Source organism: Rhinichthys klamathensis, unplaced genomic scaffold (assembly GCF_029890125.1).
Source record: "Rhinichthys klamathensis goyatoka isolate OS25496 unplaced genomic scaffold, OSU_Roscu_1.1 h1tg000206l_1, whole genome shotgun sequence".
NCBI lineage: Eukaryota > Metazoa > Chordata > Actinopteri > Cypriniformes > Leuciscidae > Rhinichthys > Rhinichthys klamathensis.
This window is the reverse complement of record NW_026606731.1, coordinates 2,415,702-2,429,440: the sequence shown is the minus strand read 5'-3', so window position 1 is coordinate 2,429,440 and position 13,739 is coordinate 2,415,702. Positions and strand designations below refer to the sequence as shown.

The following is a 13,739-nucleotide window of genomic DNA, read 5'->3' as shown; positions in this document are numbered from 1 at the left end:
AAAGTATAGTCATGAATGAGGGTGGGGGGTGAGTTAGAAAGAGGAACAGAGGGCTTACACTCCAACAGGCCACACGAGCACACACTCCGGCCACTCCGGTACAAGAGCCCTGTACCTGAGACGACGCAGAGGCACTGGCCACAGGTTCCAGCTACACCAGCCAGCCAAACAATCACAGCCACAGAGACAGCAGTGGATGAGAGAGAGAGAGGTAAAGATGAGACATGTACCCACAGATGAAAGGACAACAGGCACATGGAGGTGAGATGGGCATGCCTGAACCATAAAAACCTGTTTGCTAGATACGAAAGTTGTACTGCACCACATAGCAAATGGAAAAAAGTGCATGAAATTGTGATAAATAGGACAAGACGGGTTATAAAAACAGACATGGGGTTTGAGAGACTTATCAAAAACAAGAACAACAGCCTCTAAGCTCAGTAGACATCAGAGCAGAATGATGAGCTACAGAGTTTTATCACCATGTGTCACTAAGCTAACCATGCTCTATGGACAAAAAATACATAGCATAAATACAAAGTTGGGTAAATAGTTTTTAAATGTTTTTTTTTTTTTTTTTTTTTTTTTTTTTATACTAAAAAACACAAAAATTAAGTGTTTCTCTCAAATTGTCTGCCATTTTGAATTGTTTGAATTGTTTTTGTTAAAAACACTACACAAATCGTCCAACGTTTTTTGTCTTAGGCTAGCTTGTTTAAAACTTTGCAGCTATTTTTAAAAGGGATTTTTGGAACTGCATTCACAGTGTCTAGGTAGGCAGTTCACTAGAGTTTGGAATGAAGCCATACATTATTTTTAAAGAGACAGAGTTAAGAATCATTAGATGTGAAGGCACTATGTAGTCGCTTTGCTCACATTAATGTCCTTAAAATCCCTTTTACTCATTAACAATGTAGTGTATTAAACTATTTCCCCATGAGTACTCAGTCAGCATAAACACTTTCAGGCTTTAAAGTGCTTTATTTATAGGCCTACAGCCAGTGCAGTGAGAGACACATACTGTAAAACAGTCTGGATAAAACATTTTAGCACCAGAGAGAGAGAGAGAGATGAGAAAGACAAAGAAGCAGGAATGAAGACAAGATAAGTGAAGAGAGGAAGAGGAGGAATGGATAGGCATTACAGTTGAAGCGAAGATCCTCTCCAGCCGTCTCTGTGCTTCTTCAGTGGGACTCAGTGGCGGACTCTCCTATAGGTCAAACCACCAAGAAGAGGTGAGTCTTAGTCAGACTAAGCACATGGCTTTGTTATTGAGACATGTTGTGTAAAGTAGCCAACACTTATTTATTCAAAGGATAAATTGTAAAAGCTCTACACAGAACCTGGTTGAAAGCAAGCAAAGTCACAAGTGTTTATGTTAGCCATGCTGCATTCCCTTCCTGGAGAACTAAATGGGCATGTCATCTAACCACTGCAAAGCGTGAACACACCTTTTTGGACAAGGTTGGTAGAGTGGGTTTAGAAATGCTTCCAGGAGAAGGTCTCCCTGCTGGAGTTGGTTGCATACGTACGGTCATCTTCACCTTCACATCCAAACCACACACAGTATCACAAAAGTCAAGTCTTTTAAGGGATTGACGTCAGTAATCATGCAACCAGACACAGATTAGTCCACCACTCTCAAATTGCATCCATAGAACCAAACCAACCATCCAACATCCACAACACTATACAAGTTCAAGATCTAATCCATAAGATCTACGGTCTATGATGTTGCTCTGTGTAAATTGCTCTGTGGGCCTCTGAGGTGACTTGATCTACTAACAGCCTTCAACTACACCATTGATTTGCAAGATCAGCATATTAAAGCTGGTTTTCCAGTGGTAACGTTCAGGAACCATAAGCCCTGGCCTGAACAGTTAAGGTCAGAGACTTGAAAGGCAACTTATGGCGCTTTTCCATTACCAGTACCAGCTCGACTCGACTCGACTCGCCTTGGCTCGCCTCGCTTTTCGCTCCGTATTCCATTGCAGAAAGTAGCGCCACAAATAGTACCCGGTCGTCATAGCGACGCCTTTCGTTCCTCGTTGCCCCATCAAGCTCTCGCTGGATCCTCTCTTCGGCAACCAAACAAAGGAATGTCTGCACCTCCTCGTTTGACCACGGCGTATTCTTCCGAGTTGCCATAATAATAGTAGTAAGTTTAGTAACTATCTCTGGCCAAACTATTTAAAAATGGCGGGGTTATTCTGGATACTCCATCTGGCGCGTGCAATGATGACGCAGTGAATAGTGACGATTCTCTCTGACCAATCAGCAGTCGGCATTGTTTTCACGTCACATTTTAGAATCGCCTCAGCTCGCTCAGAACCTCGCCGGAGGTGGTATGAAAAAAAGTACCTGAAAGCAGGTACAGGTACAACTTTTACACAGTGGAAAACCAAACAAAGGCGAGTTGAGTCGAGCCGAGCCGAGGCGAGCTGGTACTGTGTAGTGGAAAAGCGCCATTAGAGAGAGTAAGAACCTCAGGAGAAGGCTGCTGTCACACAACTAAAATCCCATTTCAACAACACTTCAGAGAGCTAAAAATCATAAGGAAACATGCAGGTAAAGTGTTTTGAGCAAAAAAGAAACAATGTAACCAGCTAAAATTTGGGAAATTAGCTCAAATTAGCACTACTGTGTTCCATATAAGGTGGAACACAGTAGCGCTAGTGGTACGCGGCATACACATTAGTGCACTCCTCAAACAGCAATCCATGCAGCCAAGTAATCACTGTGATCAATACCTCTGGTTTCTTTATAGACATCTGTTTATGGGTAGGAATGAACCCTGATGGAGGGGCAAATTGATCTGTTTTGAGGGCTGGGGGGTTAAGGGTGTTGGATTTACCAGGAGCGGTTGGAGCAAAGTTAGCAGCTGGGACAGCAGGTGTAGAACTGGGGATAACAGGCAATGTTTTGGGATCTGGAATAGGAGCTGAAGGTGTAGAAACGGAAGGAGCTATTTGAATATCTCCTCCAGCAGGGGTCATAGGACAAGGTTTTGGAGCAGGAATAAAGCCTGCTGAAGGGGAAAGAGTAGGTGGTTTTGAGATTGGGACAAATCCTATGGGTTTTGTTGTAGGAACAAACCCTGATGGGGGAGAGAATGGATTGGGTTTGGAGGCTGGGATGAACCCTATTGGTGGTGAAACAGGAGACTTATGTGTTGTTGAGGTAGTAGCAGAAGATGAAGTCTGTTGCTCTAGTTTTAGAGTCTGGAAGGCCTCTAGTTTCGGCAAAGTTTTATTCTGTGCTGGTTCAGAAATGTCCTTCTCTTCAGACTTCTCTACAGATTTCACGTCCTCTTTTTCAGCAGGCTCATTAATGCGGATCCGATGACGAGGTTCCCTGGTCCTGCCTCGCGTCATCAAGTTAGTCAGTCCAGCAGAGATATCATCTCTTTCTTCCTTCTTTATTGTATCATGTTTGAAGGAAAACACAGGCACTTTCACAACTTTTGGTACAGATGCTGGTTCAGGTTTTGGTGGTTCTAAAACTGGTTTAGGTGGTTCTGGGGACATGGTTGCAGGGATTGTTGCCCTGTCTTCTTCAGTAGGAAGTACCCTCCTAACCACCCTGCGCACCACCTTCACCACCTTCTTATGGGTCCCACCCTGCAAGTCCTCTGTGAGCTCTGGCTGGCTGGCACTTGCAGTAGTCTTGACACTGCCATTGAGAGCACCATTCACTTTGCTTTCTCCATTCAAAAAAGGTTCAGGACTCAAAGGAGCTCGAGAAGGCTCAGGGCTTTTGAAGCGCTCTGGCATCTTGGGCACTTCAGACAACTTGCTGGTCGCCATCTTTTCTCTGTTGGGTGAGGGGCTCTTGACCCGCCTGAATTGAGACTGGGACTGGACCTCTGTAGTTGTGTCCCAAACAGGCTGAGGACTCTTGGCACGTAGTAGGCCTCTGCCAGGTTCCAGGCTGGGCACTGACTGGGAGCGGCTATTCAGGCTGCCATCGCTGTCAGACTAATCATCCGACAGATACATATACAAAAGTCAGTGAGGAAGGATAGAAAGATATTCAATCACTGAGAAGACAAACCAATTGCTAAATCAATATATAACACTTTAAATTACATACAATCTCAAAATACTCAAAAACCAGCAGATCATGTAATGCTGTCTTGTTCCCATCTACATATCCCTGATTAATTTGCTGTTCTATGATTGGGGCCACTTGGCACCACTGATGGTAGAGTAAAAAGATCTCTGAATCTAGAACTCTCTTGGTAAATGAAACTTCTTCAGATGACTGTCTTCCAATAGTAAATTTAATGCTGTAAATATAGTCTCTTCACCAAAAAAAAAAAAACTTGGCAACCAAACACAAACTAGGAGAAAGGGAAGTAGAATGCTGGTTTCTATTGTCATATCATACAATCACCTTGTATGCAGGAGAGAACCGGGATTGCAAAGGTGAACTATCACATAAATATAGTTCACTTTTTGCTCTTAAAAATTCTGCACACAGCACTTCTCCAAGCAGACATCTTGCTCCCTACACACATATCCAGTACATTCTGTCAGTGTATTATGAGATATTCTGTATAGACAATGTTCATATGTCCATCTTTTGCACATAGCTCACAGCTGCCCAAGCTATTTTACTCTACAATATAAACACCATGTATTTTACCAGAAACTTGCTGCTTTCAAATGTAACAAATTTCTATTATTAAAAAAAAGGAACAGAAATGAAATGGTCAGGCTGTAGTAAAAAAAAATCCACTCTAACACTTCAAATCATACTGAGGCAGAATTTTGATTAAGGTGCTTTACTGATATTTAGGAAGTTTGTTTAATCAGGCTCTTTATTTAACCACTGACCTCCCACTCAAAGCATAGCATGTGGTGTGCACTTCTGCACGTCAATCAACAGCTTAAAGAATCGAACAAACTCCTTCATCTTCATGCCGACATAACACCATTTAGAGGTAAATTACTATGCAGCAGGTGTGACCGTGAGGAATCAATGGTCCATATAAATAAAAGATGTTTTAAAAATCTGCTAGGACATAATTTGGCTTTTCTTAAATACTCTTTCTCAAAAATGGTATATTGTTGAAGCAGCCACTCAATCAGGCTTCCTGTGACAACAATTCTGCATCCTGTGTCAAAACAGAGGGACTTGGAACTGACAGCATATTATTCTGAAAATAATAACTGAAAATATGCAATTAGACACGTCACTAAGGACAAATAGACAGAGTGCTTTTCAATTTCCATTTCTTCCCTTTTTATAAGTGCATCTCTTTTCTGTGAGAGCATTATAAAAGAGCTGTGAGACTTAATTTGTTAGTACTATGCACAATATCTTGGCACTTACATTGTCTTTTGAACTCTTGGCGATTGGCTTGTTCTCTTCTTTGATCTATAAAAGGTCCATGTAAAAAGGTCATTTGCATTTGATTTAGAACAATAAGTTCATGCTGAGGCTATTATGCAGATGTGTCCAACACATTTCATGCAGGACATTTTTAAAGACCAAGATATCCAGAAAATGTAACAATTTTGAAGCCTAATGAGACACCAATTTACAGTGCTTGCCATTTTAAGCAGTAGCATTAGTGTACTGCTATGTTCCAGCCAGCGGCAGCTTTTCAAAATGTAATCAAAAGAGCTATGGCGGAGAGCTGGTGAACTACAGTCTACCATGACACTAAAGCACACCGGTCATTTTCACACAGTGATTCATGTTTTCCATCTGCCCAGAACACACAAATACACACGCATGCCCTGAACAGAGGCTGTTAGCAACTGTGCGGTCATGAACCGTGCACATGGCACCCCAGTATATTGCTACAGATAGATATAAAAGTGAGATCATTGGTGCATTTCATGCACACCACCAAGCTGATGTCACACAGTGCAGAAAGATGAGAATGGAAAATGGAACATCACTTTCCTTTTGCTCCCAGAAGGAAAAGCGTGATGAGAATGCCATGCTGGCAACGCTGCTGTCATGGGCTGGGCCGGGTAAGGGTTTGATGGAGGAGGGAGGGCAGGATGGAAAGATGAGTGACAAATGGAGGGACCAGCAGACAAGAAGCTGGCACAATGGATGCTGGTCTTCACAGTTATGTTATGTGAGGTCACAAACTTCAGGTAAACAAGACCCACAATGCTGGAAACAAGAGGAGGTTCTTGGCTCTGTTGGGTAGAAAGAGATGATTAAACACTGGATTTGCCTCAAGTTGCACATTAAGGTTATTTATTTAAATATGAGATTTAAAAGGATCCTAAAAAGAAGAGAATTCTTAACTTGTTGACATATTAGAACAAGAGACACATGACAGACCTATGGGGGGCTCATTGTATAGCTGCAGTCTGACTTCTATCCAACTGAAGCCTTTTGAACTGAAATATGCCTGTTTACTATGGAACAATTCAACTATGCAAGTCAACTATGCCTCAGTCCTTCTAAAGAAACCTACACCCTCTGCAAATTCATATTTGCATATATTCTAATGGTGCGTTATTTGCACAAAAGCACAAGCACAAAAAATAATATAGCGCACACAACATTTGGACTATTTTATAGTACTATTTGTTCTTTTGGAAGCTTGAAAGCCCCTTAGACACTTTAATTTTTTTCAACTTTCATTTTAATTTTTTGAGTTCCACACAACAAAGTTATTCAGATTTGGAATGAAATGAGGATGACTAAATCTTAATTTGTTTGTTTGTAAACACAAAGCAGTTTCACTTCATTGTCACCACACTGTATGGCATCAGCTGTATGGATTACTCTGGGATCTCCCACTAGGCTTGTCGAATGTAGCTGCCGTCCTCTAACTCCATATCCAGATCAGCACTCTGAACTCCCCTAAAGCCCCTCATGCCACCACTGACCCTTCTCCAGGCCTTCCAGCCATCAGACACACTGCATCTATAAAAAGTTACCCCGTGGAATGCTTATCTGTTAACAGAGCACTGTGATACTGACAGCACAGACTTTTTTAAGAGCAGACACATGGGCAAGAAACTGCCCACATCATAATACACACAACAGGCTAGCTGCACAAACAGTAACAAATTGATAACTTTGGGTTACCAAATTGATTTTTTTTTTAAACAGCAACATAAAATATTACCAAAATGTTTCATCCTGCTGTAAAGCAGAAACCAAAAGGATTAAGATTCCCTTAAATATTCTATTCTCATATGCAAAGAAATCTGTAAAAAATATATAAATAATATTAATAATAATAATGATAAAGGTTAAAATAATAATAATAATTATTATTATTATTAATAATAATAAATAATTGTATTATTATTATTATAAAAACAACAGCTATTATTATTATAATTTACTTGTTTGCTGGAGGCAATCCAGAATTACTGTTGGTGAAATTATAATCAGACTGGATACATTTCTAGTAGTAACAACTATTAAATTTGAATTAACAGTGTTACTATGATAAAATACCTCATTTGTCCATGTATAGCAAGACTATAGCATATATAAATGAAAGTGGTATTATCACTCAACACAGGACTGGTAGACTTGAACAGCTTTCATTCTAGATGTTTCTCGAGGACACATACAGTAACAAAAGGATGGAATTAATGCCACAGCCAATTTATAGGCTTTTATGGAGATTAAACGCAATTCAGCCAACAAAATTAAATTTCCTTCCTGAAACTAATTATAATTCAACCAAGAAATGAAGAAACCTACACCGAAACAGAATAAATACAAACCAGCATCAGCAATTTAGCCTAACAAAAGAGACATAATTGAACAGCTGAAAGTTTATGGCCACATCAATAAAACCTTCTGCAGACAGACTGTGAAGCATATGATCCAATGACTGTATACACAAAATAACCCACTGACTTCATCTATCAAACACTCAACAGTCATAGAACCGTTCAAAAGCGTAAGAAAAAAGCCACACAAGTTCAAAATATAAGACCCATTTGAAACATTCATCTCAAAGAGTACAATAACCAAAACATAATGGCACTACCTTTTTCCACAAGAGCAAACCAACTCAAATAAAAGCCTCTATTGAGCTTGATGGACTTCAGCACTTAACCTCAAAATACCAATCCAGCACTCCATTCTAGTCTCAAAATACCAAATTACACCGCACAATCGAAACAAACCAGGCACGTTAACATACTACAGTACAAGAAAACCCTTACTTGAATTCACGTGAAATTGCTAAACTTATTGAATTTTGCATTAGCACTAGCTAGCCCAGTCATTGCTCCCGGCGTGCCATCCCACTCAAGCCTAAAAATAAGCGACAGAGCAGGCCCGAGTCCAGACTGCAGCAGTACTCTGAGCCAACAGACTCCTCCACAGGTCTAGATCTACAGATTCCCCCATCCAGGGCCATGAGCAACGCCTGCTGCCTTACCTGAGATCCTCAGCAGCTCCAAACAGTTACCGTTGCTCCCTTACCAAGGTCAGAGTGGAGCGGAGCGGCAGACGAAAGCGGCGAGATGCATTAATGTGTGTGTTCGAGACAGAGAGAGAGTCCTGAGAACCAGTAGTCTCATGTCACACTAACCGGCAGCCTTTTGAGAGGTGCAAACCGATAGGCTATTCCTGACGCTGCTCTGTCAGAGAAGGAGGAGGAGAGAGACAGCTGTCGGGGTAGAGGGTCGGGAAGAGGCTAAAAATAAATAAAAAAAACAAGCACCACCGCTGCAACACTCCTGCTTTCTCCCCACCCCCAAAAATGTAGGCTGGGAGATGGACAGCTCCGCTGTTGCTTCTCCTGCTCAGCTGCTCCAGAGCAAACGTTGGTCCAGTGCAGACGTGCACTTGTGAGGGTGTCTGCTGGTTTCAAAGAACGCAGGTCGTGCCGTAGCTGGTGCAAACTTTGTTGTTGGAGCGAGCATCAAGGCCTTGAGCGCTGGCTTAGCGTTTCTCTTCTCTGAGAGATACAAAGGTGTAGGGCGGAGAGGGGAAACAGAGGAGAAAAACAGAAGCGCTGAGAGAGAAGGTTGAGGAAATGACGCAAGGCCTTGGCACTTCCTACACAGTCATTTCAAAAGCGCAGAGCACACTGGAAATAAAAGCTGCCGTGGCTTACACCTAATGAACACATGTATATCAGTGTAAGAGCTGAGCACCAAAGACACCATGTGCCTTTCTCTACACTGAGGAAACATAAATAAGATGAAGTTTTTAAGGATATCTCTCACTCTTTTATGTGAATGGAGACTGGAGCTGTCAAACTCCAAAATGACCAAATAGTAGTCCATGAGACTTACAAGTTTGGGGTCAGCAAGGATGCATTCAAATTATAAAAAGTGACAGTAAAGACTTTAACATTTCAAATGAATGCTGTTCATTCAAAGAAAGACTGATTTCAAAGAATCTTGATTGTATATGCCTGATGAAGGTCATGAGACCGAAACGTTGCTAATAAATATTTGTAGATATATTTTTTAAGTATTGATAGTGTGCAGGATTTCCTTTTGTTTTTCAGATTTTTTACTTTTTTGGTCTTCTCTCCTACGCACCTATCTATTACCTGCAGGTGTGCGATGGTAATTGCTAAAGAATCCTGATTAAAAAAATGTATCAGGTTTTCATAAAAATATTAAGAAGCACAACAGCTTTTAACATTCATAATAATTAGAAATTCTTTCTTGAGCAGCAATTCAGCATATTGATTTCTAAAAGATCATGCGACACTGAAGACTGGAGTAATGATGCTGAAAATTCAGCTTCGAATTGCAATAATATTTCACGATATTACTGTTTTTACTGTCTTTTTTATCAAATAAAAGCATATATATATATATATATATATATATATATATATATATATATATATATAAAGAGCAAAAGAGAATAGTTTAGTTTTTTTATGGTGTTTTTAAAAAAACAAAACATATGATAGCTTTCTATAGGGAACAGAGAAAAACCTTCTCTCCTAATTTTTGTAAAATTTTGTTTCAATGTATGGTAGAAAGTTATTGAATTAAAAAAATGTTTTGATATTATTTGTATGCAAGTTTCTCAAAGTAAAATAAAGAAAAAGTATGATTCTCTGTTCAAAGCATTTCTTCCTAAAGCAACAGGAAACTGCAGTGCACAGCTGAGCTCAAACTGTTCTGCACTGTTCATGGTCTTAGCCAAGAATCACGGCCAAAATCAATCATATCCTCTATGCAGAGAGGTGGGGGGAGTGCTTTTTCATAGCTGTAACATCACAACCTGCCACTAGGAGGCAAAACTTCAATTCTTGCTATATTGGCAGTCACGCTTACAAGCACAAGAGGGCGCAGTAGCCCTTCTTAAAAGTAGCCTGAAGCCAGCAGTGGTCTACACACCCTGTCAAGGGAGGCTGATTGTTTTCACCTCGTTTCACTAGTGTACTTTTCACTCCCGCTATCATTTTCCAGGTAGTGCACACAAAAGCCTGGCGATTGGGTGTCGTGTCTCGCATACAGACATCTCCCTGAAGGAGACAGAGGAGGTGATGGCACAGGCTCTGCAGATGGTGCTGGTACAGGCCTGTGGCGGCTCGGGCTCGGGGTGTGGTGCAAGGAGTCTATGCTACGGCACGTCCTGAAGAGGACACAGCACGCCCACAATGTGTCTGTGTGGTGGATTTAAAGACCACTATGGCGGCATGCACGGCTGTGTGGGAGAACACGATGAGGGGGGAGGGAGAGACAGACTGAAGCAGAGGCAGAGCTGACACTGCAGGCCAATCTGGGGAAGAGACAGAGAGGAAGAGGAGAGGAATGTGAGCTATGAGGCTGTCAGCCCGGGATAATGAGAAGAGTATGCAATACAGAACAGCCAGGAACAAACGAGAACACTCTCTCACCTCTGCCCAAAACTGTCACGCACTCTGTCAGCACCGGCAGAACAATGACAATGTCAGCATGCACTCTGATCCCTGAAGAGCTAACCTTGATTCTATCCTGCAACCCGTGCCAACCAGAGATTCCGCAGAACTTTGAACTTGAAGATTTTATGATATAAAGTGCTGAAATGCATTTCTATTTATCATTATTGTCTATATTGACTATTTATTGATTGTATCAAGTATGAAAGAGTATATACAAATAATATATATATATACATTACTCTTCACAAGTTTGAAAGAATGAAATGAATACTTTTATTCAGAAGACACATTTAATTCATCAAGTGTCAGTAAAGACATTTATATTCTTAGAAAAGATTTCTATTTGAAATTAATGCAGGTTTTTTTTTTATTCTATTCATCAAAGAATCTTGAAAAAAATGTATCATGGTTTTCACAAAAATATTAAGCAGCGCCACTGTTTTAATTAGAAGATAATAAGACATTAATAATAAGAACAGCTGTTTCTTGAGCAGCAAATAAGCATTTTGAATCATTTCTGAAGGATCATGTGACACTGAAGACTGGAGTAACGATGTCGAAAATTGAGCCTTGCCATCACAGGAATAAATTACTTTTCAAAATGTAAGAAATTACTTTTTTACAATACTACCGTTTTACTGTATTTTTGTTCAAATAAATACAGCCTTGGTGAGCAGACTTCTGAAACACCCGAAACCTATACAAATATGTTATTAAATCTTAATCATTTACATTGGAACGCAGGAAGAGTTATAAATGATTAATATCAGACTCACGCCCAATAACACTGTACAAACTAAAATGAACTCCTGCACTTGATTGGAAAGTGATGCCTGCAATCAAAAAATTACATTTTGATGAAAAAATATCTTGAAAGATATTGCAATGGTTCACGTGTAAAAGATAGACATGTCATTTCTAAGTGCACTGCTGGGATCAAGGTCTTGGAATCCAGTGAATCCAGGCACAAAAATCTAAGCTACGATGGACCAGCAGGTCTCAGTCCAGCCATCAAGCTGAGCAAGCTTACAGGTCATACTTTATGGTACATTATTTGCTACAGAGCAAACCAATATATTTTCAGGGACAATGTTTCCCCAATGAAGGCCCTCATCAAAATGCACATGGTCAAGATTGAATTTAAGGGATATAAATTGAAAAAGCTTTAGGTTTAATACAGAGACTGATGTCTAGAAAACATGAGGATCAATTTTACTATAAAATCTTGCCTAATGCCCAGAAAAATTGCAGTGGCACTAGTAAAAACCACATAAGTGAATCCATGCTCTCTCTCACACACACACACACTCCACACCACACCCAGACAAATCCTCTAGTCTATATCATAAATGCAAATCATCTTCCTGTCTCCAGAAACAGAGATAAACGCATTAATCACAGCCCAGACGGTACATAATCCCCTCAATGCAAGAAAACACACGTCCACAGGAAAAAAAGAAACATGATGGCCAGTCCTGAGGGTGACTGTACAGAGCTCAGCAGACCTTGTCAAAGATGCGGACATCAACCTGAGTCATGCAAGAGACGCTTTATAGCCAGAAATAACTCTGAAAATCAAGATCAGCAAAACAGCTGTGCGGGCACACAGCAGTGATAGCTTGAGGTGGTCGAAGGTAGAAAAAAAATTATGAGTAATTTATGAGGAGAAGGTACCTGCTGCAGCATCAGTCCTTAAAGAGAGAAGAAAGAGTGCATGTAGAAAAGACAAGAGAATCTGAGAGTCCAGTCTAGAGATGGAAAGCACACATACTGCCCACCCTTACAGAACCAATATCAACATTGGCCTCATTTCCCCCGATCAGTACTGCAGGACATCCTCATTACCAAAAGATTCCTGGAGGAAGTGAACTCAAGACTGGGCAGCAAGGTTACACATCCATCTTCTCTTCTGCCATCCCTGCAACTGCAAACTTAAATGTGACCTCGGATGGGAGAGACACAACAACTGGCATGCACAAGGCAGAGATATCTAATCCTTCTGATCTTATCCTTAGGTGTTGTTAGAAAGAACTGACCAGTGTAAATTCTCCATTTGTCATCTAAACAGACATTTTAACCAAACAGAGACGGAGCCATTCCTTTTCCCTATATTGCCAGAAATAGAGAAGAATGAACAGTTGTGCATACATTTTGAATGAGGCATTTTTATAGCACTTTATTATGTACTACTATAAGCCCTTTACTCTCCTCAACCCCCACCAGTGTGCAGCATCCACTTGGATGATGTGACGGCAGCCGCACAGAACAATGGTGCCAGTGCACTCACCACACTAGGTGCAGAGGAGAGAGAGTGAGCCAATTGAAAGCATGGGGATTCATTTTAGGAGGCCATGATTGATAAAGGCCAATGGAGGGAATTTGCCCAGGACACAGGGTTAAACCCCTACTCTTTTACAAGAAGTGCCGTGGGATTTTTTAATGGCCACAGAGAGTCAGGACCTTGGTTTAATGTCTCATCCAAAGGACTGTGCTTTTTGACAGTATAGTGTCCCCCCCATCACTATACTGGGGTGGGGCGTTAGCACCCACACAGACCACAGATTGAGCACCCCCTACTGGCCTCACTAACACCTCTCCCAGCGCAACCTGGTTTTCCCAGCAGGTCTCCCATCCAGATACTAACCAGGCTCAACCCTGCTTAGCTTCAGTAGGCAACCAGTCTTGGGCTACAGGGTGATATGGCTGCTGGCAAAAAAATGGCACAAAAAAAAGTACTATCTACAATCAAAGCCACATGACTGAAGCCATTTACTTTCCCGGAATACATTTTACCAAAGCCCACTGCAAAAGCATTACTACAGGCATGCAGATGAGAGCACAATATAATTAGTGGCCTGATCAGTCACAAGGCTACACAACCTTTAAAAAAAATTTAAAA

General features: G+C 40.9%; 1 protein-coding gene across 14 annotated transcripts in view; it reads right to left on the bottom strand.

The window, feature by feature from the left end:
* myo18ab (myosin XVIIIA b) overlaps window positions 1–13,739 on the bottom strand; it is a 109,317-nt gene that overhangs the window by 72,448 nt on the left and 23,130 nt on the right. For 3 of the 14 annotated variants that reach the window (XM_056263422.1, XM_056263424.1, XM_056263423.1), the window contains exons 1-6: window positions 5,919–6,083; window positions 5,338–5,384; window positions 2,751–3,977; window positions 1,452–1,544; window positions 1,145–1,210; window positions 59–151 (exon numbers count right to left, since the gene is read on the bottom strand). The exons of 3 other annotated variants lie outside the window; for them this stretch is intronic. In XM_056263422.1, coding sequence (XP_056119397.1) covers window positions 59–151; window positions 1,145–1,210; window positions 1,452–1,544; window positions 2,751–3,977; window positions 5,338–5,384; window positions 5,919–5,955 — 1,563 coding nt within the window. In that variant the 5' untranslated portion in view covers window positions 5,956–6,083. Of the gene's footprint in view, window positions 1–58; window positions 152–1,144; window positions 1,211–1,451; window positions 1,545–2,750; window positions 3,978–5,337; window positions 5,385–5,918; window positions 6,084–13,739 lie in introns of those variants that run through there. 8 more of the 14 variants (XM_056263425.1, XM_056263434.1, XM_056263428.1 and 5 more) reach the window with 8 other exon arrangements.